The 26981-nt window shown below is 37.9% G+C and overlaps 1 protein-coding gene across 2 annotated transcripts; it reads left to right on the top strand.

The window, feature by feature from the left end:
* The first annotated feature begins 1084 nt into the window (after positions 1 to 1084).
* selenoi (selenoprotein I) lies at positions 1085 to 25664 on the top strand. 2 transcript variants are annotated; one of them, XM_067370780.1, is made up of 10 exons: positions 1085 to 1240; positions 4197 to 4265; positions 6824 to 6932; positions 10452 to 10526; positions 20313 to 20575; positions 21374 to 21482; positions 21602 to 21650; positions 21804 to 21984; positions 22116 to 22298; positions 23125 to 25664. In XM_067370780.1, the coding sequence occupies exons 1-10, from the start codon at positions 1184 to 1186 to the stop codon at positions 23230 to 23232; spliced, it is 1203 nt and encodes a 400-aa protein (XP_067226881.1). In that variant the 5' UTR covers positions 1085 to 1183; the 3' UTR covers positions 23233 to 25664. The 2 variants fall into 2 exon arrangements, with proteins under 2 accessions (XP_067226881.1, XP_067226882.1); XM_067370781.1 differs by having other exon boundaries at positions 23125 to 23190.
* The last annotated feature ends 1317 nt before the right edge of the window (positions 25665 to 26981 follow it).

Raw genomic sequence — 26981 nt, 5'->3', positions numbered from 1 at the left:
CAGTGTCTATACTGTTGGAATTCAAATAGAGAAGAAGAAGAGAGCTAGTTCAAGATGAGCATTTATGGTTAATATGTGTAAAATTTTAATGAGTGATGGTTTCTCTTGATAAGACCCTTATTCCTCATCTGGGATCGTGTAGAACGCTTTAAAGCTGCACTGAAACTGTATGGAATCCTGGAATGTTTTCATCAAAAACCTTAATTTATTTTCGACTTAAAGGAGCTCTAAGTGATGTCACGTGTTTTTAGGCCAAACATTTTTTTTTCACATACAACACACATCTCCTCACTATCCGCTAGCTGCCTGTCCCCTGAACACACTGTAAAAAAACGCGGTCTCTGTAGTCGCCACAAGCTCCAAAAACGGCAATAAAAACAAACTGGTGCAGCCTGGACCACAAAACATAATAAACATGCTCCAGCCAATAACCGACAAGAATGATTTTAAATGCGCGTTCATGACTGTTTCAGGAAGCACGGAGGGGAGGGGAGGGGAGGAGGAGGGAGGGTCTAGCTAGCCTCTGTTTTGTTTGAAAACACTTCGAACGTCAACAGGAAGTTACTCCACCCAGGATCGCTTAGAGCATCTTTAATAAAGAAGAACATGGACATCTTGGATGACAAGGGGGTGAGTAAATTATCAGGAAATTTTAATTTGAAAGTGAACTAATCCTTTAAGTACCCCCAAGATTGCGACTGTTAGGGGGTCAGTAGAAAAGTTTAGAGAAAAAACAGAGTTAAAAAATTTAAAAATTTATTAATTAACTAATTTAAATTAATAATAAAAAATTTAATATTTTTATATAAATAAACAATCAGTACAGTACTATACTGTATATGTATTATAATAAAACAACATAACAATGTAACTGAATAGAAACTAAATATTTTCCAAATAATATTTAAGATATATTTAGAATTATTGTGTATTTTTAATTGTATAAATTTGTTTTTTATACAAAAAACTATATAGATGGCTTGTCTTTATTTTAAGATGGGGGTCCCTCGCACGAAAATGATCCACTTCGGCTTTTATTATGAAATTCCACATTGGGTTGTGGGCGGAGTTTCAGGCGTCACGCCACGGCAGCCACCGCTCACGCGCAGCACTGCGGATACTGTGAGCCGACACGGCACGGGTGGTGAAATTCGGTCCGTCTAAGAGCCGTGCAGCGGTCATCATGGCTCTCTATGACTATGTCACCCAAGAGCAACTCTCAGGTTTTGATAAGTATAAGGTGAGGCCCTTCTTATCCATCATTTTCTGCACAGTGTGTAGGAGTTTAGGGTGTCGGCTAGCCGTGCCGGGCTGGTAATGCTATCATGAGAGCATGAGGTCTGCCGGTGTGTGCCGCTCTACAGAAAGGACAACGGCAGCTTTTTGTCACCTTTAAAGATAAACTATATATTTCCCCTCGAATTCATATGAAGAATTGATACATCATTTTGTTATTAGTGTTCATACATAAAATGTGAGAGTTCAAAAGACATATTAGTGGAATTAACCGGCTAATTCATTGGTGTGATACAGTGACTTGAAACCGCCAGTGAAAGTAGATCTTCATTTATAAACATTAGGCGACTGTGTACTTTTACCAGCTGGCCACAGGGTCCAGCTCTGTTTTAGTTGACCTACGTACTTTATGTTATGTTGGTTAGTTTGTAAACCGGGTTAAATTGTAAAGGGATGGGCTCCTGTTTCCGCCTCCAACAAGGATCTTTGGTTAGGACATAATTTGCATGTGAGTCACACACTCTCCATGCTTTCACTTTAATTGTTCGTTGTGTTAATTTAATATTCACGTATTACTAGTCTGCAGATGGCAATGTAGTGTCAGTGCTTTGATGCAATTTACAGTAGAAGTACCAAAAACGACTGACATGCAAACCATTGGTTGCATATATACACGACCTGCGACTTGTGTTCATGATCATTATAGTTTTACAATATCACAGTAAATTCTCCTGTGCATTAGCTTGCTTAGTCTGTATGTCTTGGTTGGTGGTAGACGATAATTGGTTTTATCTATTTATTTTTGTATTATTATTACTTTTTTTACCAGTACTCACACTTAATCTGTTATTTGTAGATTGTAGATTTTTTTAAATTAATCTTTTATTCAACAAGGATGCATTAAGATAATCAAAAGTGACAGCAAAGACAGAAAATTTCTATTTCAAATAAATGCTGTTCTTTTGAACTTCCTATTTATAATCCCCAAAAAATGTTTCCACAAAAATGTTAAGCAGCACATCTGTTTTCAACATTGGTAATAATAATAAATGTTTCTTGAGCATCAAATCAGTGTATTAGTAAGGATCATGTGACACTGAAGGCTGGAGTAATGATGCTGAAAATTCAGCTTTGCCATCACCGGCATAAATTGCATTTTAAAATATATTCAAATATAAAATGGTTATTTTAAATTGTAATATATTTCAAAATATTACTGTTGTTGCTGTATTTTTGATGCCCTTGGTGGGCATAAGAGACTCTAGGGCTGGGCGATATATCACCCAGCCCTAAGAGACTTCCTTCAAAAACATTAAAAAACATTTAAGTCTTTTGATGATCAGCATTTTTTTGTATCTCTTAATAATAGCCCCTAACAATGGCATGATATACCGCTGTGTGTTCAACAGGAAACATCAGAAAATGTAACTTCCTTCCTTATTTAATGTTTTGTTTGTACTTGTTTGTCTTGCTAGAAGCAGGACGCATTTGAAGATAATCTGGCCCAAAAATGATCACAAGAATATCTGACTGCTTCCTGCTCAAACAGCTAATAACATTATTGTTTTTGTTGAAATTCTCATAATGCATATTATGTTTTTATTGTGTGGTGATTGATTATTTATTTTTGTGTTTAATACCTGGAATAAACAATTTTGAATCAGTTTTGCATATCAGTTATTGGACACTAAAAGATGATCATTGTTGGTTGCTAAACATTAATGATGGTGTTAGGCATCTCTGAACATGATAGTTTGGTTAAAAGGGTGTGGATCTACTAGAGGGGTCGAGAGGTTGAATTCCTGGGTGTGACGGAGAGTTTTATGCTGTTCTGAGTGGTTATATGTGAATGAAAGTGGCTTTGCCCCTCTGTGTCTCCTGGTGTAATGTCCTCTTGGTCTGATAAGTTGTATTTATTTGCTCCCAGTGTTTTGTGCTGTTAGGTGTAGCCTATGGGCTGCTGAGTTGGTATGTGCTATTCTTGCTCTGCATGTTTGCACATGCTTGTAGAGGTCATTCAACACGCATGACGTGCAGATTTTTTTTTAACCCCTGTATCTGTATTGAAACTGTTAAGCTAAATGTATCTCTCAAAATTAGATTTTTTGGAAAATGCAAGAGTGCCTGGCTTGTCTATTTTGACCCTCACTGCCTTCCTGTAAGTTCTTCTAACATATACACAGAAACAACATCCTCCTATGACGGATACAAATGATTATAGTGATATTTGATCATTTTGAAAATTAGCAGCTTTGGTTAATAATAACATTCACATCACTGATTAACAGAACTGACACTAGAAACATATTTGTAAATGGATAGTAAGCAATTTTTGCTTTCAGGGTTTTCTTTTTTGTGTGTATATGTGAATTGAGTAAATAATAATAGTAAAATAAGTGTTTCGTTTAGGCAATTTTGTGTACATTCATTTTTTTTCATTTTTTCTTTACCAAAGCAAATTGAACTGATAATAATAATATTGTGCATTTTAGAAAGCATGCTTTTCAGGGGTTCAAGAGTTTGAAACAGACTTTCCCAGATCCAGATGTTTTCGAGGGTTTAATGGCCACCCTGCCCCTAAGCTCCAAGTGTGACCTCACGCAGTGAACACATGCAGTTGAAAATCATACTGCACATTATAATATTCTGAAGTGAAGTTTCATATTTGATAGATATTATTACATTCAGGCCATTCTAAATTGTCTGTAGGTTTGAAGTTTAGAGTTTATTTCCCAGTTGTGCCAGCCACTTGGGCAGAAGCTAATTAGAGATTTAGTGATACAATATAGTTAACATTTTTAATAATAATCTCATCTGAAGTTAGCAGAAACAGTGTGCCATATTAGTTCACACAGCAGGAACACTCTGTTGTGAGCACTTTTCAACATTCACACTTCTTGAGTTGGGTGTTAATGTGGCATCTTACTCTGCATATTTTGTTTTCTTTCTCTTCTTTTCAGTACAGTGCGGTGGACTCCAACCCCCTCTCTATCTACGTCATGCACCCTTTCTGGAACTCAGTGGTAAAGGTGAGATCGTTCAGAGTCCTGAATGTAATTTTGGATGTTACCCAGAATGCACAAGGGCATTCTGTCCCTCAAATGAAAATAATAATCACTTCACTGGATAGATCCATATTTATTTGTACTATTTAAATGATAATTAATTATTTACACAAATAATGGATGCATTAAAACGCAAGACTGAAATGAGGGCAAGAATATGCAAAGGACACTTTCAAATATGACAAAACAAAACTATTTTATTATAATGTATTTAAATTATATATTTATTATACATTGAGCTGAACAAAACATGACCAGTGAGGTGAAGTGAGTAACATTGATTTTCTCCTAACAAAGTTCTCGTTATCAACGTGTTGGGTGTAGGAGAAATGGGCAGGAAAAAAGATCTGAGTGACTTTGACAAGGGACAAATTGTTCTGGCAAGGCAACAGGGTCAGAGTTTCCTTGAAATGGCAAGGCTTGTGGGTTGCTTCCGGTCAGCAGTGCTGAGAATTTGCCAACAGTGGTCAGAGGAGGGACAAATATATTGACAATTCTCTACAATAAGAGTAAAACACTCTCATATGCGACTAAATCTTCACTCTGGGTGACTAAATAATGTCAATCATTAGCCATTGGCCAAACAGCAATCTCATTGGCTGGCGATCATCTGTTACTGTCCCTGTTTTGATTTCAGCAAATCAGTTTGAGCGAACGCTGACAACGTGATTAATATTCATGAACCCAGCAACACATTGATCCTTAGTGCGTTGCATATTGTTATTAGTAGTAGAATTATCTTTTAAGAATAATTACTATGGTCTATTTTTTTACTGAAACACTGAATGACCAACAACATCCTAAGCACCACCACCAGTCCTAAGTTCAGTTAAAATGACTAATATGCATTTATACATGGCTACCAAGTTTTACTTCTAATTACTAAAGTTCTATCATTTAAATAGTGCTTAATTATCATAATATTATAATATAATGCTTGATTGACTGGTGTTAAAAGTGTACGTTTAGATATTTAAAAAACTGCTATTTTACAAAGATAAGCTGATGTTTTGGCTCATTGGTGTATATTACAGTTAAAATAATATTTAATATAAATGTATTGTTTGTATGATACACCGATCAGGCATAACATTATGACCACTGACAGGTGAAATGAATATCACTAATTATCTCTTCTTCACGGCACTCTTTAGTGGGTGGGATATATTAGGCAACAAGTGAACATTTTGTCCTCAAAGTTGATTTGCTAGAAGCAGGAAAAAAGGCCATCGTAAGGATTTGAGCGAGTTTGAAAAGGGCCAAATTGTGATGGCAAGATGACTGGATCAGAGCATCTCCAAAACTGCAGCTCTTGTGGGATGTTCCCGGTCTACTGTGGTCAGTATCTATTAAAAGTGGCCCAGGGAAGGAACAGTGGTGAACCGCCGACAGGGTCATGGGTAGCCAAGGCTCATTGATGCACATGGAGAGCGAAGGCTGACCTGTGTGGTCCGATCCAACAGACGAGCTACTGTTGCTCAAATTGCTCAAGAAGTTAATGCTGGTTCTGATAGAAAGTTGTTGCGTACGTGGCTGCATAGCCGCAGACCAGTCAGGGTGCCCATGCTGACCCCTGTCCACCGCCGAAAGTGCCAACAGTGAGCATCAGAACTGGACCATGGTGCAATGGAAGAAAGTAGCCTGATCTGATGAGTCACGTTTTCTTTTACATCACATGGATGGCCGGGTGCGTGTGCGTCTCTTACCTGGGGAACACATGGCACCAGGATGCACTATGGGAAGAAGGCAAGCCGGCAGAGGTGGTGTGATGCTTTGGGTAATGTTCTGCTGGGAAACCTTGGGTCCTGCCATTCATGTGGTTGTTACTTTGACATGTACCACCTACCTAAGCATTGTTGCAGACCATGTACACCCTTTCATGGAAACGGTATTCCCTGGTGGCTGTGACCTCTTTCAGCAGGATAATGTGCCTTGACACAAAGCAAAAATGGTTCAGGAATGGTTGGATGGTTTGAGGTGCACAACAACATGTTTGAGGTGTTGACTTGACCTCCAAATTCAATCCAGATCTCCATCCAATTGAGCATCTGTGGGATGTGCTGAACAAACAAGTCTGATCCATGGAGGCTCCACCTCGCAACTTTCAGGACTTCAAGGATCTGCTGCTAACATCTTGGTGTCAGATACCACAGCACACCTTGAGGGGTCTAGTGGAGTCCATGCCTCGATGGGTCAGGGCTGTTTTGGCAGCAAAAGGGGGACCAACACAATATTAGGAAGGTGGTCATAATGTTATGCCTGATTGGTATATATTGTGTCGCATGTTTTCTTTTTTGTTTTTTTATAAAAATGAGGATTTCTTGTCAATCTTTATAAAAATATTTTAAATCCATAAATGTATAGTGGTATTTCACATCAAAGAATAACATCACGCAGTGTTTTGCTTTCATTGAATTGCATATATGCAAGATTAATGAATGTTCCGTCTGGATCTGATTACCTGTGAGGGGGAGCAGACCGTTTGCAACTTGCTAATTTCTCTTTCTCTCTCTGTGTCTCAGGTTTTGCCTACATGGATTGCCCCAAACCTCATCACGTTTACAGGGTTCATGTTCCTGGTACTAACCTTCACCATGCTGTCCTTCTTCGACTTTGACTTTTATGCCTCAGGTGAGGTCAATAAACTTTGGTGTGTATGATTGTTATAGTTTTGATGCACTAGTAGTGATGCATTATGTATTGTTGGTTAATGCCCTCTTCTTCTTTATCAAAGCTTGGAGCTCTTAACATATTTGTAATGATTACAACAATTACCAATTAATGATTATGTACAACAACAAAAAAAGAAAAGTGTTTAAGTATGTTTCGTTTTTATACAACAAGGATCAAGGTCTCACTTCCAGCTCATCATTCTTACAATTATCAACTAGTCATCATACACTGCCACACCTGCACACATTCACAGCTTCTCTCACATGTGCATAACAGAGCGTAAAACGCAAATATATATATAACTATAGACTCAAATATATAATGATTACAGCATTTAATTTAATATACATATTTAATGTATAAAATAAATGTAGCCCATTATATGTGGCCTAAATTTATTTATTTATTTATTTATTTATTTATTTATATATATATATATATATATAAATTTATATAAAGGATCCAATTTTAATGCAATTTTTAGTATACTATAAAAGTTAGTGTTGGGGTAAAAAAACCTTGGTATTTTATTTTTATATATATATATATATATATATATATATAAAAAATACCAAGTTTTTTTTACCCCAACACTAACTTTTATAGTATACTAAAAATTGCATTAAAATTGGATCCTTTAAATGTTTTATATACAGGTGCTGGTCATATAATTAGAATATCATGAAAAAGTTCATTTTTTTTATTGTAAATTATTTAAAAAAAAAAATGAAACTTTCATTTATACTTGACTCCCTACATGTAAAGTAAAACATTTCAAAAGTTTTTTTTTTTTTTGATTAGAGCGTACAGCTAATGAAATTCCAAAATCCAGTATCTCAAAATATTAGAATATTTACATTTTGAGTTTCATTAAATGACCATCCCTATACAGTATACATTCCGGATATCTCTTGTTCTTTGAAACCACACTAATGGGGAAGACTGCTGACTTGGCAATAGTCCAGGAGACAATCATTGACACCCTCCACAAAGAGAGTAAGTCACAGAAGGTCATTACTGAATGTGGTGGCTGTTTACAGAGTGAAATATCAAAGCATATTAAATGCAAAGTTGACTAGAAGGAAGAAATTGGGTAGGCAAAGGTGCACAAGCAACAGGGATGACCACAAGCATGAGAATACTTTCAAGTAAAGCTGATTCAGACACTTGGGAGAGCTTCACAATGAGTCAAATGAAACTGGAGTCAGTGCATCAAGAGTCACCACATTCAGACATCTTCAGGAAAAGGACTACCAAGCCACTTCTGAAACAAAAAACGTCAGAAGCATCTTACCTGGGCTAAGGAGAAAAAAAACTGGACAGTGAACAGTGGTCGAAAGTCCTCTTTTCAGATAAAAGTAAATTTTGCATTTCATGTTGAAATCATGGTCCCAGAGTCTGAAGAAAGACTGGAGAGGCACAGAATCCAAGCTGCTTGAAGTCTAGTGTGAAGTTTCTGAAGTTAGTAATGATTTGGGGGGCCGTGACGTCTGCTGGTGTTGGTCCATTGTGTTTTGTCAAGTGCAAAGTCAATGCACCCATCTTCCAGGAGATTTTGCAGCACTTTATGCTTCCTTCTGCTGACACGCTTCATGGAGATGCTGATTTCCTTTTCCAGCAGGACTTTAGCACCTGCCCACAGTGCAAAAACCACTTCCAAGTGGTTTGCTGACCATGATATTACTGTTTTATTGGCCAGCCAACATGCCTGACCCCTGAATCTATGGGATATTTTCAAGAGAAAGATGAGAAACAGTCGATCCAACAATATACAGATGATCTGAAGGCTCAATAGTACCTCAGCAGTGCCACAGGCTGATCACTTCCATGCCACACTTCACTGATGCTGTAATTTGTGCTAGGAGCAAGTCATTTGCTGTAATATGTGCTGCCGACCAAGTATTGAGTGCACAAATGAACATACTTTAAAGAACTTGAACTTTTCTGTTTTGAAAATCCATTTTTTTTATTGATCATAGGAAATATTCTAATATTTTGAGATAATGGATTTTGGACTTCCATGAGCTGTACGCTCTAATCATCAAAATAAAAAAAAACTAAAAAAAAACTTTTGAAATGTTTTACTTTACATGTAGAGAATCTAGAATATATGAAAGTTTCATTTTTTCATGATATTCTCATTACATGATCAGTACCTGTGTGTGTGCTTTTGTTTATATTACATTGTGGGGACCAAATGTCCCCATGATGTAATATAAACCTGAGTTCACCTACATCGTGGGGACCAGCCAGCGGTCCCCACAATGTAAATGGGTTTATAAATCATATAGAATGAGTTTTTGTGAAAAAGTAAAAGTTTGCACAGTTTCCTGTGAGGGTTAGGTTTAGGGGTAGGGGCAGGGTAGGGGGATAGAATGTACAGTTTGTTCAGTGTAAAATGCATTGAAGTCTATGGAAAGTCCCCACAATTCACAAAAACAAACGTGTGTGTGTGTGTGTGTGTGTGTGTGTGTGTAATATATATATACTATTAAAGTTAGTGTTGCGGTAAAAAAAAACTTTCTCAATTTTAATTTATTCTTAAATCCCAAGATCTTATTGTCTATGATGTTTTCAGCTGATAAATTAACAGACCTTTGTATCATGTCTTCTATCCAAAGCTTTTTCCTTTGATACTTTTGATATGACACATTCTGTCCATTTTATTATGAAATTCAAACAATAAATATAATTTTGGCGCTCTTTAATGTGGCGTGACAGATCACCGTAGTGCTTCAATTCAAGCGAAACGGCAGCGCGGAGCACGAGTGAACCAATTATCTCTTCCGCTTTACTACTAGTTACAGCATATAATAAACATCATAAGCTATGTTAAAAGATACAGTACAACTTACCAAAATCCTTATGTCTAATGTAATCTCTCAATCAGTATTTCAACTGTGGAAAGACATCAATAAAACAGTAAACAATATATCACATAAAGTTACATTTACTTCAGAAAAGCTCTAGAGTGGATCATTTTGCTAAATATACTATGCACTATATTACATATTCACTATATATATTAGTGTTGTTCAATATTTAATGGATGTCTGAATAAATCCATCAAATTTTTAATTTGTATATATAAATATATATATATTTTTAAATGTTTATATTTCAAAAAACTAATTGGAGTAGAAACATAATTATGTATTTATAAAGTATTATAAACTTCCTTTTGTGTAATTTAAATGTTTCTATATAAATCAGTTAATTTCAACCTTCAGTATTATAATAATGTAGTTTACAGCATTAGTTGATTTTTTTTTTTTTTTTCTTGAGAAAATTTGCCAGGTACTGTACTTGATATACTGTATATATCCAAATTAACTGATATTAAATCGAAATCGAATCACAAGTTTGTGAATCGAATCCCAAGCTTGTGAATTAAAATTGAAGTTTAAAGCTCTTACTGAGTTTGTACCTCCTTACAAATAGGACTCATTATTTTGTGGATGTTCTTGTGTGGCACAGGGAAAGGCTATACACATGTGCCAAGTTTGGTATGGATAGCTGCTGGTTTGTTCAACTTTCTGGCCTATACCTTAGGTAAGTGTCTCTCTTTTGTTTTTGTTTTTTTGTTTTTTTAATAGTACTAATGTTAAGTGGCCAATCTTCTGTCAACTAGTGGTCTTACTGTTTCAGAATCCATTTGCAAAATTAATTCATTTGTTTAATTTAAGGCACACGTTCTTGCTTAATAGGGTTGTCAAAAAATATTTTTTTTTAAATTTCACAATTCTTGTTAACAGCATAAACTAAAATGACAACAAAGACAACATTAGGTCTATTAGAGTGCGTTTGTACTAGGGCCTAATGCACAGGTGTGATATTTTGACACAAATCAAATTTTTTCTCTCACCTGTGTACATTTATAAACCTATTGAGGTGTGCTGTATACACAAGCATGAAAATCACTCACCTTTCGGCGAAATTCGCAGTTTTGAAACCAAAATAGGTGACCTACGTGAATCGTGTAGATTCGATGAGAAATTTTTTTTGAAAGGGGGGGGGATGGTTCATATTCAGTGAACTGCGAACAGGTGCACGTGCCAGAAGGGAGCGCGAGATTCGGTGAACTGCGACCTGCGATTCAGTGAACTGTGAACAGATGCATTGAAATATTAACGCAAAGGGCCTTGCATCACCAGTGCAGACCACCATCAGAAGCTGAAAGCACGCCTGGCCTCGGCGATTTACCTGACTGAATTTGGTGAGTGATGGCAGGGCTCGACAATAAGGACTGCCCAATGGCCCAGTGCCAGTTTAGGGTGTGCGTTATATATCGTCTATAATATCGTAGGCTAATTGTTGATTTAACGATCTGAAATTATAGAGTATGTCCCTCACTTTACAAAAACAGTCTAATGTTACTAGACACAGCATAGTTATTGTTACCTACGGTTAGAGTAGTGTGTGCTTACATTAAAGTGTACGCTTTCACTGCGTGATTTAGTCTATTAAAATGCCCCCAAAATTCAAGATAAGGGGCAAAAATGGCCCTGTATATATTTCATATATAATTTAATAAAGTTAAGCAATATTACACAAAGAGCTCCGTTTTTCTCCAAATATTAGCATGATTACAAATGTGAAATTGATTTTATTCAGCATACAATTTAATGAACAAGAACATAATATCAAGTGACTTACATTTTAGACACCAAATCGTCTGTTTCGCTGTATTTCACCAACGAAAATATTACCAAAGTCCACAGAATTGTTTTGCATCTCTGAGCAACACTTCCTGAATGAATCAGCTGCTTAAATGAATCAGTTGAATCTCAATGATTCGCTCATTAACAGTGATTCGCTGCCACCTACTGGCGGGTTAAATTTCACATTTAAAGTGTTTTCATTTTTAAAAATTTCAAATAACAGTATTTAACGTTTTATATTTTGAACATTAAAAACATTTTTATGCATCTGTAACTGCTCTTGATCAACTTTAATAAAGTTATCTATTCTAACTTTATACATTAATTCCAATTTATGTACCTGAAAATCTTATGTTTAAACCTACTTAAACTTGAAAAGCACCTGTTACGTGCTTAAAGTTGTTCAGTGGAATGACCGCAACATTTAAATGAGATACAGCTGTTGAGGCGTGGGGAGGAACAAACCAAACAACAAGGGAAACAATTAATATCCGATATTTATTAACACGGTAGAGATAAGTCAACAAGTAAGACATAAACAAAGTAAAAGTAAGGAAAGAACGAGGATGTCGCCAAAGAAAAGAAATAATCAGAACAAAACCCACTAACTAGCGCCCACGCCCCTAAACTAACTACCAAAAATAAAATGTAAAAACAAAACCGAAAACTTCGGCGCGGCGCCTTAACTAAAACTCCACTAAATAAATAAACAAAAATACAGGGAAGGCGAGCACCCGCATTATAACTAACATTATTTGCTAGCTGACACGCACTATGCGGAATTCACCGTGGTCAGTGAGGTTGATGTTATCTCTGAGCTGTCCGCAGCAAAAGGTTTCATTATCGGTCAACCCCTCGGTTGACAGATAATGACTTCACGCCAGAATTCGAATGCGTTCAAACATTTCGCACGAGAGACTTGTCTGCAGGAGAAGGGTTTCATTATTTGTCAACCACTCGATTGACAGATAATGACTTCACGCCAGATTTCGAGTGGACTCAAACATTTAACAGGAGACTTGTATCACTCTCTAACGCCGTCAGCTTTACTATTACACAGAAACAAACAACCAGATACTGTCTCAATGAACCACAGACTAAATAAACAGTTCGCAAACACAAAGAATGACTGGCTCTGGCTCGACAAGCGTGAGTGAGGTCCAAGCCCAAACGCTCACTGCAGGTGGAATGCCGCCGAAGCCTTTTAAATGATCAGCCACCTGCAGATTGGCAGAACGCTGGTTGGGACGTCAGAACGTCATGACGTCACCAAGATGAGCCCCGCTTTACCGTCAACCTAAAACTCGACAGACAGATAAGAAAGAGAGAGAGAGAAAAAAAACTAAAACAAAATACAAAAACATACGTGGAACGTAACACTCCCCCCCTAAAAAAAAAGAGAAAAGAAAAATAACACTTTTCTTCTTCTCTTCTTTAAGCCCTATTACCAGCTTAGTAAACTCTAGATAGAGCATCGGCAATTATGTTTTCTGACCCCTTCTTGTGCTTAATCACTAAATCGTAACCCTGCACGATTAAGGACCAGCGCATCAATCGCTGATTCTGATTGTTCATACGTGCAAAAAACACCAGAGGACTGTGATCAGTGAATACAACCACAGGCAAATTACTTGAACTAATATAAACATCAAAGTGTTGTAAGGCCAACAGCAAAGCTAACGTTTCTTTCTCGATGGTAGAATAGTTTAACTGATGTTTATTAAACTTGCGCGAGAAATAACACACAGGATGGTCAATACCATTTGCGTCCTCCTGTACAAGCACTGCACCCGCACCGACCGAGCTTGCATCGATCTCCAGCTTGAAGTCCTTTCCCACATCAGGAGCTGTCAAAACAGGCGTACTGCATAATAAAACTTTGATGTTATCAAAAGCATTTTGACAGTCATTACTCCAAATAAAAGTACGTGACGGGCTGAGGAGTGAAGTTAGCGGACTGGCCACAGTGGAGAAGTTTTTACAAAAATTCCGATAATAACCGGCCATCCCCAGAAATCTACGAAGTTCTTTTCGCGTGGTCGGAACCGGAAATTCTGCAATCGCAGCGACCTTGGCTTCAATAGGTCTTACCTGCCCTTGACCCACTTCTCTGCCCAGGTACGTCACTGTAGCTTGACCAAATTCACATTTAGAAAGGTTTAATGTCAGCGAGGCATTCCGAAGGCGTTCAAACACCTCTCTTAACGTTGCAACATGTGCGGACCAGCTAGATGAATAAATCACAAGATCGTCCAGATATGCATTGCAGTTTCGAACACCAGCAAGCACAATATTAATGAGCCTCTGGAACGTAGCTGGTGCGTTGCGCATGCCGAAAGCCATAACGCAGTATTGCATGAAATCGTCCTGAGTCACAAAAGCAGAAATATCTGACGCTCGAGCCGTCAATGGTACTTGCCAGTAACCTTTCAGCAAATCTAGTTTACTGACGAATTTAGCAGACCCCAGATTGTCTACACAATCTTCCATAAGGGGTAACGGAGAACTATCGGGAACAGTAACTGAATTTACCTTGCGATAGTCCGTGCAAAACCTGGCGGATCCGTCACTTTTTGTCACCAGTAGACATGGAGAACTCCACGGACTAAAACTCTGCTTGGCGAGACCGTTTTCGCGTAAATACTCGACTTCAGCTTTCATCGCAGAACGTTTAACAGCGTTAACCCTATAAGCTCGTTGCTTGATAGGAACGGCATGACCTACATCAATATCATGTTGTAAGACTGTAGTTCGAGACGGAACATCCTGAAATAACAAGGAGAAATCGTGAATTAATATTTCAACATCATTTCTCTGGCAATCAGGTAAATGGGACAGATGAGAAGTCAAATTGCTCAACATTTCAGAGTTCTTCAGCCTAACACACTGCTGATATGTGTGGCGTACTAACACTCCATCATTATCTTGAGTAGGGACATCAGCCACCTCACATATAAGAGCGGCAGAGGTAATAAGCTCATCCACCTTCTCAACAGCTTGTGACGACCCTCTGACATGATACTCCTTCAGCATATTCACATGACATACACGAGATTTCTTTCTACGCTCAGGAGTTCGGATCAGATAATCAGTGTTACTCAATTTTTTAATCACTTCATATGGACCCGAAAATCGTGCAGACAGAACAGAACCCACAACTGGCAATAAAACCAGCACTTGATCTCCCTCCTTAAAATGACGCTGAACCGTTTTACGATCGAACTGACGTTTCATAGCCACCTGCGCACTCAACAATGACTCTTTTGCCGTTGAACAAGCCTTATGCAATCGCTCACGAAATTTGCTTACATAGTCAAGCACAGGAATTTTAGTACTAGGCTCACAGGATAACAGATCTTCTTTAAGCATCTTTAAAGGACCCCTCACCGTATGACCAAATACAAGGTCGGCAGGACTAAATCCCAAACTGTCTTGTACTGCTTCTCTGACAGCGAACAAGAGTAGAGGTATGCCCTCGTCCCAGTCCTTACCCGTATCCATGCAATAACGTCGCAACATCGCTTTTAACGTCTGGTGAAACCGTTCCAAAGCTCCTTGGCTTTCTGGGTGAAAAGCGCTTGAAGTTTGATGTGAAACGTTTAAGGTCGTCAACACCTGTCCAAAGATTCTTGACAAAAAGTTCGTACCTTGATCGGATTGAACCACTTTCGGAAGGCCAAACATAGAAAAGAATCTTACAAGTGCATTACTAATCACTGGCGCTGTAATCTTCCTAAGCGGAATAGCTTCTGGAAAGCGCGTCGCAACACACATTATTGTTAACAAGTATTGGTTACCACTCTTAGACTTAGGCAACGGTCCAACACAGTCAACAATAACATGCTCGAACGGTTCCCCAATCACTGGTATAGGAACAAGCGGTGCACGCGGAATCACCTGATTTGGCTTACCTGAAAACTGACAAGTCTGGCAAGTTTTACAGAATTTCGTTACATCAGCCTTCATTCGGGGCCAAAAGAAATGTTTCAAAATTCGATGATACGTTTTCTTAACGCCCAAATGTCCAGACAAATCATGATCATGAGCTAGAGAGAGTACAATCTGTCTGTAACATACAGGAATGACAATTTGATGTACAGAAGTCCACTCACTATCGCACGCAACATCTGCACACCACCAACGCATCAGCAACCCGTTCTCGATAAAGTAAGCGGCTTTCCTCTCCTTGGCCATTTCCAAAGGAACAACAGAGGAAAAGCATTTCCGCAAGGAACAATCTTCTTTCTGAGCTGTAATCATTTTTTCACGAGTCATTGTCAATTTCACCTCGTCTGACTGCAAAATAAGCGCTTGATCCGCTGACTTACCCTCTTCAACTGGCAAAGTGTCATTTATAATAATAGGTGACATAAACGTAGAAGACAAGTCATCTGCATCAGCAAATTTACGAGCCTGCGCTCGCGTCACGGCACAAACAGGAAAAACTTCAGGAAACTTCTCGGACAACTCGTCAGTATACTCAGACAGAACAGGCTTATCACAAACCTCTAACAGCGGCGCGACTTTTCCACCTGCGATGTCGTTACCCAGGATGAAACTTACTCCATGCACAGGGAGACTGTCACGCACGCCGATTTTAACAAACCCCGTAAACAAATCAGACTTCAGATAAATCTGATGCAAAGGAACTTTCATAATATTCATTTCAAAGCCTCGCACTAACACATGGGTACCACAGAAAGTCTGTTCTGAGAGCGGCAGTGCACCAGCCACTATAAAGGACTGCATCGCGCCCGTGTCACGCAACATAGTCACTTTTACCTGATCCGAAGACTGATCACTGACAGATACTAATCCTTTCATAACGAAAGGTTGATACCCAACATCTAACTCACCACCGAACTTACAATTAACAATATCAACAGGCTTCACAAAAGCAACACTTTTAGAAGTGTTACTTTGCTGTTTGCGCTTTAAAACGATGCAATCAGCAATGAGATGACCCGACTTATGACAGTAAAAACACTCTCGGTCTTCCTTAGGCTTTGGAACATTTTTCGAACGCGACTGATCTTTCGAAGTAACGGAACTAAATAAAACTTTGTCAGTACGAACGGGAGCAAAAATGCTCTTATGCGTCAACGCAAACTCATCAGCTAGAACAGATGCCTGAGACAACGATGTTACCTTTTGTTCGTTTAGGTAAACAACAACACGATCAGGGATACAACCTTTGAACTCCTCCAACAAAATTAACTCACGAAGTGCCTGGAAATCCGAAACTTTGTTTGAAGTGCACCACTTGTCAAACAACATACCTTTTTCTCTAGCAAATTCCACGAACGTTTGACTCGTGCTCTTTTTATGACTTCTAAAACGCTGCCTGTACGCTTCAGGTACGAGTTCGTAAGCTCTCAAAATTGTTGTTTTGACAACATCATAATTTAAACTATCTTCTAATGTTAAAGCAGCACACACTTCCTGAGCTTTTCCCGTTAGCTTGCACTGCAGCAGCAAAGGCCACACATCTCTAGGCCAATTTAAAGCAGACGCAATTCGTTCGAATACATTAAAGTATGAATCAACTTCTGACTCTCTAAACTGTGGAACAAGAGAAATGTGTTTACTCACATCCAGCGTATTACTCGCCGTATTCACACCAGTCGTAACAGCAGCAGTCTGCGTAGGTTGAGCAGTAGACACAAGCGGCACCGGAGAAACTGCGACATCTCTGGCTGCTTTCAGTTCCAACTCCCGCAATCTGATTTGCATGTCCGCCTCTATTTCCATACGGCGAACTTGGAGCTGCAGATCCAGCTGGGCCTTACGCTCCGCTGCCCTCTCGCGCTCTTCCACTTGGACTGCCAAGCGATACTTGAGCCGCGAGTCACCTCCAGTCCCAATCACGGGTGGAGAAAAAGGATCGAAGGGCGGCAAAACAGCTTTGGCATCGGAACCCTCCGCCTCAGCAATTTCACTCGCTTCCTCCTCACCAATCCACGAAGCGCCACCATCAGAACCTGGTCTCTGCTCTGAACTATCAGCCAGTTTAAGCACACCCAGTTCCCTCAAGCCACACACTACAACCTTTTTGATTTCACGCTTAAGCTGCTGTTTCGATAATAAATCGTCCTTACGACATTTATCTAGCTGTTCGACAGTTGGTGCACTCACAAAGTTATTCAAATCAAAGTCAGCCATAATAATTGAACTGTACGCTAAGCCCCTAAGATTTTTACGTCAGTCAACAAAACATGCCCTCACCGACTACCCGAGCAATCCTTATTATCCGATTGTTCCACCAACACACCAGCAACAGTGCATCTCAGAAATTCATTCCACAAGAATAAGATATCCTAATGAGGATATCCCACCGCTGCCACCAATAAATGTTACGTGCTTAAAGTTGTTCAGTGGAATGACCGCAACATTTAAATGAGATACAGCTGTTGAGGCGTGGGGAGGAACAAACCAAACAACAAAGGAAACAATTAATATCCGATATTTATTAACACGGTAGAGATAAGTCAACAAGTAAGACATAAACAAAGTAAAAGTAAGGAAAGAACGAGGATGTCGCCAAAGAAAAGAAATAATCAGAACAAAACCCACTAACTAGCGCCCACGCCCCTAAACTAACTACCAAAAATAAAATGTAAAAACAAAACCGAAAACTTCGGCGCGGCGCCTTAACTAAAACTCCACTAAATAAATAAACAAAAATACAGGGAAGGCGAGCACCCGCATTATAACTAACATTATTTGCTAGCTGACACGCACTATGCGGAATTCACCGTGGTCAGTGAGGTTGATGTTATCTCTGAGCTGTCCGCAGCAAAAGGTTTCATTATCGGTCAACCCCTCGGTTGACAGATAATGACTTCACGCCAGAATTCGAATGCGTTCAAACATTTCGCACGAGAGACTTGTCTGCAGGAGAAGGGTTTCATTATTTGTCAACCACTCGATTGACAGATAATGACTTCACGCCAGATTTCGAGTGGACTCAAACATTTAACAGGAGACTTGTATCACTCTCTAACGCCGTCAGCTTTACTATTACACAGAAACAAACAACCAGATACTGTCTCAATGAACCATAGACTAAATAAACAGTTTGCAAACACAAAGAATGACTGGCTCTGGCTCGACAAGCGTGAGTGAGGTCCAAGCCCAAACGCTCACTGCAGGTGGAATGCCGCCGAAGCCTTTTAAATGATCAGCCACCTGCAGATTGGCAGAACGCTGGTTGGGACGTCAGAACGTCATGACGTCACCAAGATGAGCCCCGCTTTACCGTCAACCTAAAACTCGACAGACAGATAAGAAAGAGAGAGAGAGAGAGAAAAAAAAACTAAAACAAAATACAAAAACATACGTGGAACGTAACAGCACCATTTATTTAATTTATATGTTTGTTCTGTTGTATTTGTGCTACTTGTATTTCAAATTACTCGTAATTTGATTATTTGTTACTATTTTACTACTTACTGTTTATTTATCTAATAATATTTAAAATAAATCTAGTAGCTTTTGGTGTTATAACCTTATGTATTGAGGTTAAATTTATCAAAAACAATAACTATGCTTATTTTATAGGCCCATTTTCTTGTCTTTTACTTTTATTAATTTTTTTGTTGTGGGGCCTGGAAAATTTCGGCGGGGCAAGTAAAAATTTGAACTACTGGCCCAACTGGGCCAGCAGAAAAAATCCTTAGCGTTGAGCCCTGAATGGTTTCAATAATTTTAATATTTTCTGGTATATAAGTTACCCAGGAGCTCTGTTGACATAGACTTAGCTAAGGTTAGCTACAGCTTGATGAATTGAGTCATTGAACACAGCAGGAGAGAACGCAACGTTAGCCAGCTAGCTAAATCTCCGGTGGAAAATTATTAGCTAACGCTACTGTTTTTGAGGAGGTAGATTTTGAGGTGAGGGGACTGACAAGGCAGAAGGTAAAGTGGTCCACTGTTCTAATAAGCAGACCTGCCAACCTGTACGCAATTTAAGTAGCGGATACGCATTTTGACTTCAAAGTATGCTGGTGCGATTTGTCACTCTAAACTACGCAAAAACCTGGTGACGCCTCTGTGCACGCACAGTCCTCAAATCAAGCAGCAGCAAAAGAAGAAGAGTTCGACCAATCATAGCGCTAGGTTCTTCCCCCAAATATACTGTAAATGTTAGGCCCAGTGACAGGCTGGCATGAAATGGCTTGCATAATACTTAGTAAGGAGGCCATAATAATTTTTGACTCATGGCTGAAGTTAAGTTTCTCCAGCTCTCTCCAGGTTGGCAAAAAAAGCATCTCAAAATGCATCAGATTGATGCTTTAAAATGTGGAATATTTAAATTTTTCTTACGGGGGAGCATGCGCCCGGAACACCCTAGAGGGGTAATATCCTTCTCACCTTTTTCACCCCTGACCCGTTTTCATGCCTGATACATTAATATCTCACTAGATGACCAAAACAGGGACATTTGACCAATATACAGCCACAAAACACGCATTTGCAAATGAAAATATGACCATGCAGCAGATTTGCTGAAGCATGCTTCTTAGCACTGTATTTTTATAAGGGTAGAGCTGTGAATATTTCAGAGAATCTCTGAAACATGCGGATGTGACAGCAAGATTGTCAACACTTGCATGGGAGTGTGTGTTTGCCTACATATGTGACTTTTAAATATTTTTTGTTGTGTGTGTTCATGCAGATGGTGTGGACGGAAAACAGGCTCGCAGAACAAACTCCAGCACTCCACTGGGTGAACTATTTGACCACGGCCTGGACAGCTGGGCATGTGTGTTCTTTGTCGCTACAGTGTACTCTGTCTTTGGACGTGGTGATACAGGCGTCAGTGTGGTGACCCTGTATTATCTGTTATGGGTTGTCCTGTTTTCCTTCATACTGTCTCACTGGGAAAAGTACAACACTGGAATTCTGTTCCTGCCCTGGGGCTACGACATCAGTCAAGTGGTAATTTATTATGACCTAATGATAAGCTCATTAAAATATATCAGTATTTGAATTGATATATTGCATATAATATTTAAAGTAAGACAATATTAATGTGATATAATAATATTCATTAAAATGTAAAAATGCCTAATATTAATTCAATATATTACAATATGCACTAGCATTCAAAAGTTTTTTGTTGTTGTTTTTTTTTTTAAAGTTGCTTATTCTCACCAAGGCTGCAATTATTCGATCAAACCTACAGTAAAACACTAATATTGTGAAATATTATTACAATATAAACAGTTTATATAATATAATAAATATAAGAATATAATATATATAAGTTTATATAGTTTATTTATATATATATATATATATATACATTCTAATATGGTGATTTGCTGCCCAATAAATATTTCCTATTATTATCAATGTTGAAAACAGTTGTGCTGCTTAATATTTTTGTGGAAACCATGTTATATATTTTTCAGGATTCTTCAATGAATAGAAAGTTCAAAAGAACAGCGTTTCTTAAATGTAATCTTTTGTAACATTATAAAAGTGTTTACTGGCATTTTAAGTGATTTAATGCATCCTTGCCGAATAAAAATAAATTTCTTTAAAAACAAAATCTTGCTGACCCCAAACATTTGCATGGCAGTGTATTTTAAAAATATGTAATAAAATTCTTGCAGGTTAAATTTAGTTTCTTTGCACACCACACACATTAGATTAATACACTATTGATCCTTGAATGAAAATAATTACCATAAAAAGGCATTGTAATGATCTTTTTGTGCTTGTTCTTTTCAGACTATCTCTATCGTGTACTTTATAACAGCACTGGTTGGCGTGGAAACCTGGTACAAACCCGTTATTTGGAATATTTATTACAGGGATTTCTTCACTGTTATGATTGTCGGTGAGTGGACTCTGCCCTTTCATTGGCTCCTTTTACAGTTATAAAATGTCATATGCTGTGTTTTCATTGGCTCTCAGACCAAACTAACAAATTAAAGGATAATTTCATGTTTTTAACAGGTTGTTTATTTGTTGTAACTTTGCCAATGAGCCTCTACAATGTCTTTAAGTAAGTTTCATTCCAGACCTCTTGCACCTCAATTAAAACGCACAGTATTGGACTACATTGAAAATGACTCTTTGTACTTCATTGATGTTCTATTAAATAATGTATGCTTTAGAGCAGTGATAATTGTTCTCACTCTTTCTATATTTTTTTAAGGGCGTACCGGAATAACACCCTGAAGCACAGTTCGGTGTATGAGGCCTTGTTGCCGTTTTTCTCTCCCGTCGTCTTGTTTGTGCTGTCTACACTGTGGATCAGCTTTTCTCCTACAGACATTGTTCAGCGGCAACCCAGAATCTTTTATCTCATGGTGGGAACAGCCTTCTCCAACGTTACTGTGAGTGTGCAGTCTTCTAGCTCTATGGTGTAGATAAACAAGCTGTGCGACCATGACAATGGATGCCTTTTAGTTCCAGCTGAAACATTTAGCCAAATGTCTGCTCCTGACATGCTCTTTCTCTCCCTCAGTGCAAGCTCATTGTGTGCCAGATGAGCAATACACGATGCAAGCCCCTGAGTTTGTTGTTGTTGCCGATGACAGCTGTGGTGTTGCTAGTGATATCTGGGACTGTGCAGCAAAGTGAAACGCTTATCCTTTACATATGGACCGCTGTAGTCCTCTTTACTCACATACACTATGGAGTATCAGTGGTGAGTACAGACACACACACAGACTGCTTATTAGTTATTTAGTCATGAAGAACCTTTTAATAATTTAAATTATTATAACAATTCCTTATGTGGTTTTTAATATTGATAGTGTTCATTAATTATTATATTTGATAATCATTAGTTTTGTTAGTTTATTATTATTATTAGTATGTATCATATATTAAAATTTTATATATATATATATATATATATATATATATATATATATATATATATATATATATATATATATATATATATAAAAATGTGTCAAACCAAAAATTATTCTGACATTTTTTTATATATTTTTACTAGTGGGTTCAGGACACTATAGTTCATTTATGTAAGCAAAATAAGTAAATTGTGACATATCATATCCAAAAATTATTCATACAGTGGACTACCAGTAAAATTGATAACAATTTGGAACCAAAAATTATCCAGACACTTTGACCTGACCATGTTTTGCTTAAGTGTTGCTTAATTAAGACTATTTTATTTTTTAACTCTGAGATCCTGTCATATTTTATTACCATTTTTTTTTAACTATGGTGAATAAACTGTATATTAATGAATGAAATGTTCAAAATAAATTTATATATTTATATATACAGTCAAACCAAAATGTATTATTATATATAATATATAATTTAATAACCAATTATTATTCATCATATTAAATGAATATTAAAATAACTAATAAAAACATTAATTATAAATAATGATAGTAGTAATAAATGTGATTATTCTTAACATGATGTAAATCTCCTTTGTTAGCTGTGATGTGTTTCTCATTATCATCTTTTCTTTCTGTCTCCCTGTGCAGGTGAAGCAGCTGAGTGATCATTTTAACATATATGCTTTCTCACTGAAGAAGCCCAATTCGGACTGACAAAACGAGGAGAAAATCGGCCTGAAGGCTACTGAGGTCTAAGCTATCTCGGTATGCTCTTCAGCTAGCCGACTCTCACCAATCACCAAGGAGACACAGCTAACACCAGGAAACCAAATTGTACTGACCAAACGCGCCTTCTTATTCCGAGGATGCTGCTCAATCAACAAGAGGGTGGAGCTGCACCACAGGGCCCACTAATCCCTGAGGCAAAGCTGCGCCGTGGGGCTCATCGAGCCCTGAGGCAGAGCTGCACCACGGGGCCCACTGTGCCCAGGGGTGGAGCTGTGCCATAGGACATATTGGGCTCAGACACACAATTACACAATGGGACTCAGTAGCTCAGAAATGCAGTTGTACAACAGGACCCACTGAGCCCAGGACCTACAGTGCCTCGACTTGCAGCAGCGTAACAGGGCCTATTCCTCGCAGAAAGAACTATATTGTGTTGCTCACTCTGAGCGGAAACGGTTTGGTTGTGTGGTATCCGTGAAGCTGGGGATTTCGCTTGTTTCCTAAGGAAATGTGCTTTTCAGCTGAGATACTCGGAGCCTTGAATGGTTAATCTCACTTATACACTCTCTCTCTCTCAGATGAGTCACACTCACTCCCAACACACTCCATCACATCTAGCAAACCACATGATGATGGACACACACATAGGATGTGATGAATGTCTTTAGCTTATTCGATTTGAAGATTTTAATTGCATTTAATTTTGGCCTCGGTTGCTTAATTTTGGGGGGGGGGGGGGAGATGTCTTTTAAATTCTTTCCAGTGTCATTAAAGCAAAAAGAGGCATTACTGAATTATGTTTCGATAACAGATGGTATAAGGAGACTGGGAAACGGTCTAATTTTCAGTTAATATTAAAGCTTATTTATATGTATGAGGGAACAGGGATGTTAATTGCTTATTTAAAACTATGGTGCTTTTGCTGATCTCTACAACTACATAGAATTGTAATAATGACATAAGACAAATTTAAACCACCTCAAAGATGACTTGTTTGAAGACTTCACTCAATTACAGTGAACACAAGCAAGTAGTTTATTTATAATATCGCACACGGCTCTAATCACAACATCTGACGGTTTGAACTTGAACTATCTGGGATAAGTTTTTCTTTTTGTTTCCTTTTTACATTGGTGATGGTGTGTCTGCCTGCCGATTTTCAGTTTTTTCCAGTTTTCTTTTTGTTTGCTCCACTAGTAAGCTTTTATTGAGTTTATTTGTGCTTGAATGAAGAGTGCGCTTCAAACCCTGACCAGGAGAGGGTGCACTTGGAGTGAGCGAGTCAAACCTCGCTCCGTTCTTTAAACACGATAAAAGCACTAGTCTGTGTGCCACCAACATGTCTGTTAAACCTGCTTACTACAGGTGTCATGGCCTGCGTCAAGCTCATTCCAGCATTCAGTCTTCTTTTTTTCCTCTCACTTTCCTTTACTTTGTCTGTCTACGTATTTTGTTTGGTGGAATGACGGTTTATATGATGGTAATAGGATTTTTTTTAACTTTCACTAGGTGTCCGAAGTGTGCATGAGCTGAATGTATGTGTATATATATGGATGAGTGCCTGTGTGTATGTGCATATGTACTGTATGTATATATCCGTGTATGTGTTTTACACATATATATATATATATACACTCTCGCTCTGGAAACCTCATGTCTCCATACGTTCTGTTTCTATGAGATGAGAGCCAGTCAGTGAAACCAAGTGATTAATGTTTAAACATGTACAGCCTGTCCATGTTGCTATAACATTGTATTGTTGTTGTTCATCTTTTAGTTTTTTTAATCTCCATAATACAGTGAGGTACATATTTCTTATCCTCCAAGCACCTCCAATTTCACATGAATCAAGAAATGACATGGATTACTTGCATAACCGAATGTTATATCCAAAGCAAATTCTGTATTTGTTGTAATGTCAATATCTAAATACTGTCCAGTACACTTTTGCAATATATTATATTAAAGAACGGTTTGATGAAGCTCATTCCTAAGAGCACTCCTGCAAATTTAGATCAGAAAGCTTTTTTTTTTTTTTTTTTAGACAGCAGATGGCGCTTTTTTCTTTGCATGTGGTAGAACTTTTAATTTCTTTGCATAGTCTGATGGTCAAATTTACTTCACAAATTGGCACATTTTAAGTTATTAGTGCATGTATCGTCAGCGGAGACTGCTGTCAGAGTGGCTGCTTGATGCATTAATTTTGTTTGTTTCTATTTTCATTTTTAAACTGTATCCCTCTTAAATGTGATTGTTTTCGAGCTATACAGGTGACAGGAGTACTCTTAAGTGCTGTATAACTGCATTTGTGTGATGCTTTCGAGAACAAGCAATTGTATACATTTTCTTTTTAATCTAAAGAGGGATAAAAACACTCAAACCTCTGCATATTGTAAAACAAAATCCAGCCATGTTGTAACATTATCTTGTTGTGCTGCCCCATTAAATGTAAGTGTATCCACAGTATCATTTTGTCCTATTGCAGATTTTGACACGCCAGTCTCAGGACAGGCAGGATTTCACTCAGAGGCACAGTCAGTGCATCTTCTGTGTTTCAGGTACTGAATAGCACACCACCAATATTGTTTCATAACCAAAAGCTTATGTGGTGCTTTATTAATTGATAAAACCAGTGTATTGTCATTGCACATTTTGATAACTTTGCATTAGGTGTATGTGTGTGTGTATATATATATATATATATATATATATATATATATATATATATATATATATATATATATATATATATATATATATATAATATAGAAAATTTTATCCCAAGAGAGGTTTATGATGTATGAAATTGAGTTTTAAGAGTCCAGATGAGATATATATATACATACAGTACATATGCACATACACAAAGGCACTCATCCATATATATTATATATATAGCCTAATGCAAGAATTTCCAAAATTTTGTCAGCTGAACTCCTTAAATGTCAAATATTACTTAAGTAAACCATGATATTTTGTTAATATTTCAGCAACACACATTTGAATGTTCACTGATTATATATATATATATAGAGATATATATATATATATATATATAGATATATATATATATATATATATATGTGCACAACATATATTGCAATTATTTTGTCATAATTTGTGATTATAACTGCAATACTATAAACATTTTACTTTAGCTGGACTTAAACAGTGTTTGAAACCTCTTTTTAGTTGTGCAGTCCAAATTATATTCACACTGATGTTTTCTATGAACCCACTCAAATAACAATAATAGTTAGGCCTATTATTAGTTTTAACTATAATTACAAAAATGAAGACGTTTTTTGTTACAAAAGTGTTAGCACAACCCTGCAGTGTGACTTCAGTGACATTCAATATGTTCAGAATTCAGAAACTGTTACGAATTGTTAAACCGTATTTAGTAAAATCGCTTTAACGTGTTGCAATGTGTTTGAGGGTCAGGGCAATTTCACGGGATGATCCTGGTCTTAAACTGACAGTTAATCGGAGGTTGCATGAATTAAACAACGCCTGTGTCACTGTAATGTTCCTGGAGCGCGGTCCGTTTTGTGCGTGGCTGACCCGGTACCTCGAGTGGCACCGCACCGTCCTGCCCGGGAGAGCGCGCTCAATAATGCATGCACGTCATTAGAAACCGGAGAGGCCCGGTGTATAGCCCTTATTTCCTGGGAAACGCAAGTCAGGCCGAGGTGCTGACAGTCCAGACTCGACCGCGCCTCACCTCACACACAAATCTTCGAATATGAGGACGTGTGGCTGTTTTCCCGCCTCGT

This window comes from Chanodichthys erythropterus, chromosome 20 (genome assembly GCF_024489055.1).
Source record: "Chanodichthys erythropterus isolate Z2021 chromosome 20, ASM2448905v1, whole genome shotgun sequence".
NCBI classification, from domain to species: Eukaryota; Metazoa; Chordata; class Actinopteri; order Cypriniformes; family Xenocyprididae; genus Chanodichthys; species Chanodichthys erythropterus.
The sequence above is the reverse complement of the archived record's forward strand: the minus strand, read 5'-3'. Positions and strand labels throughout refer to the sequence as shown.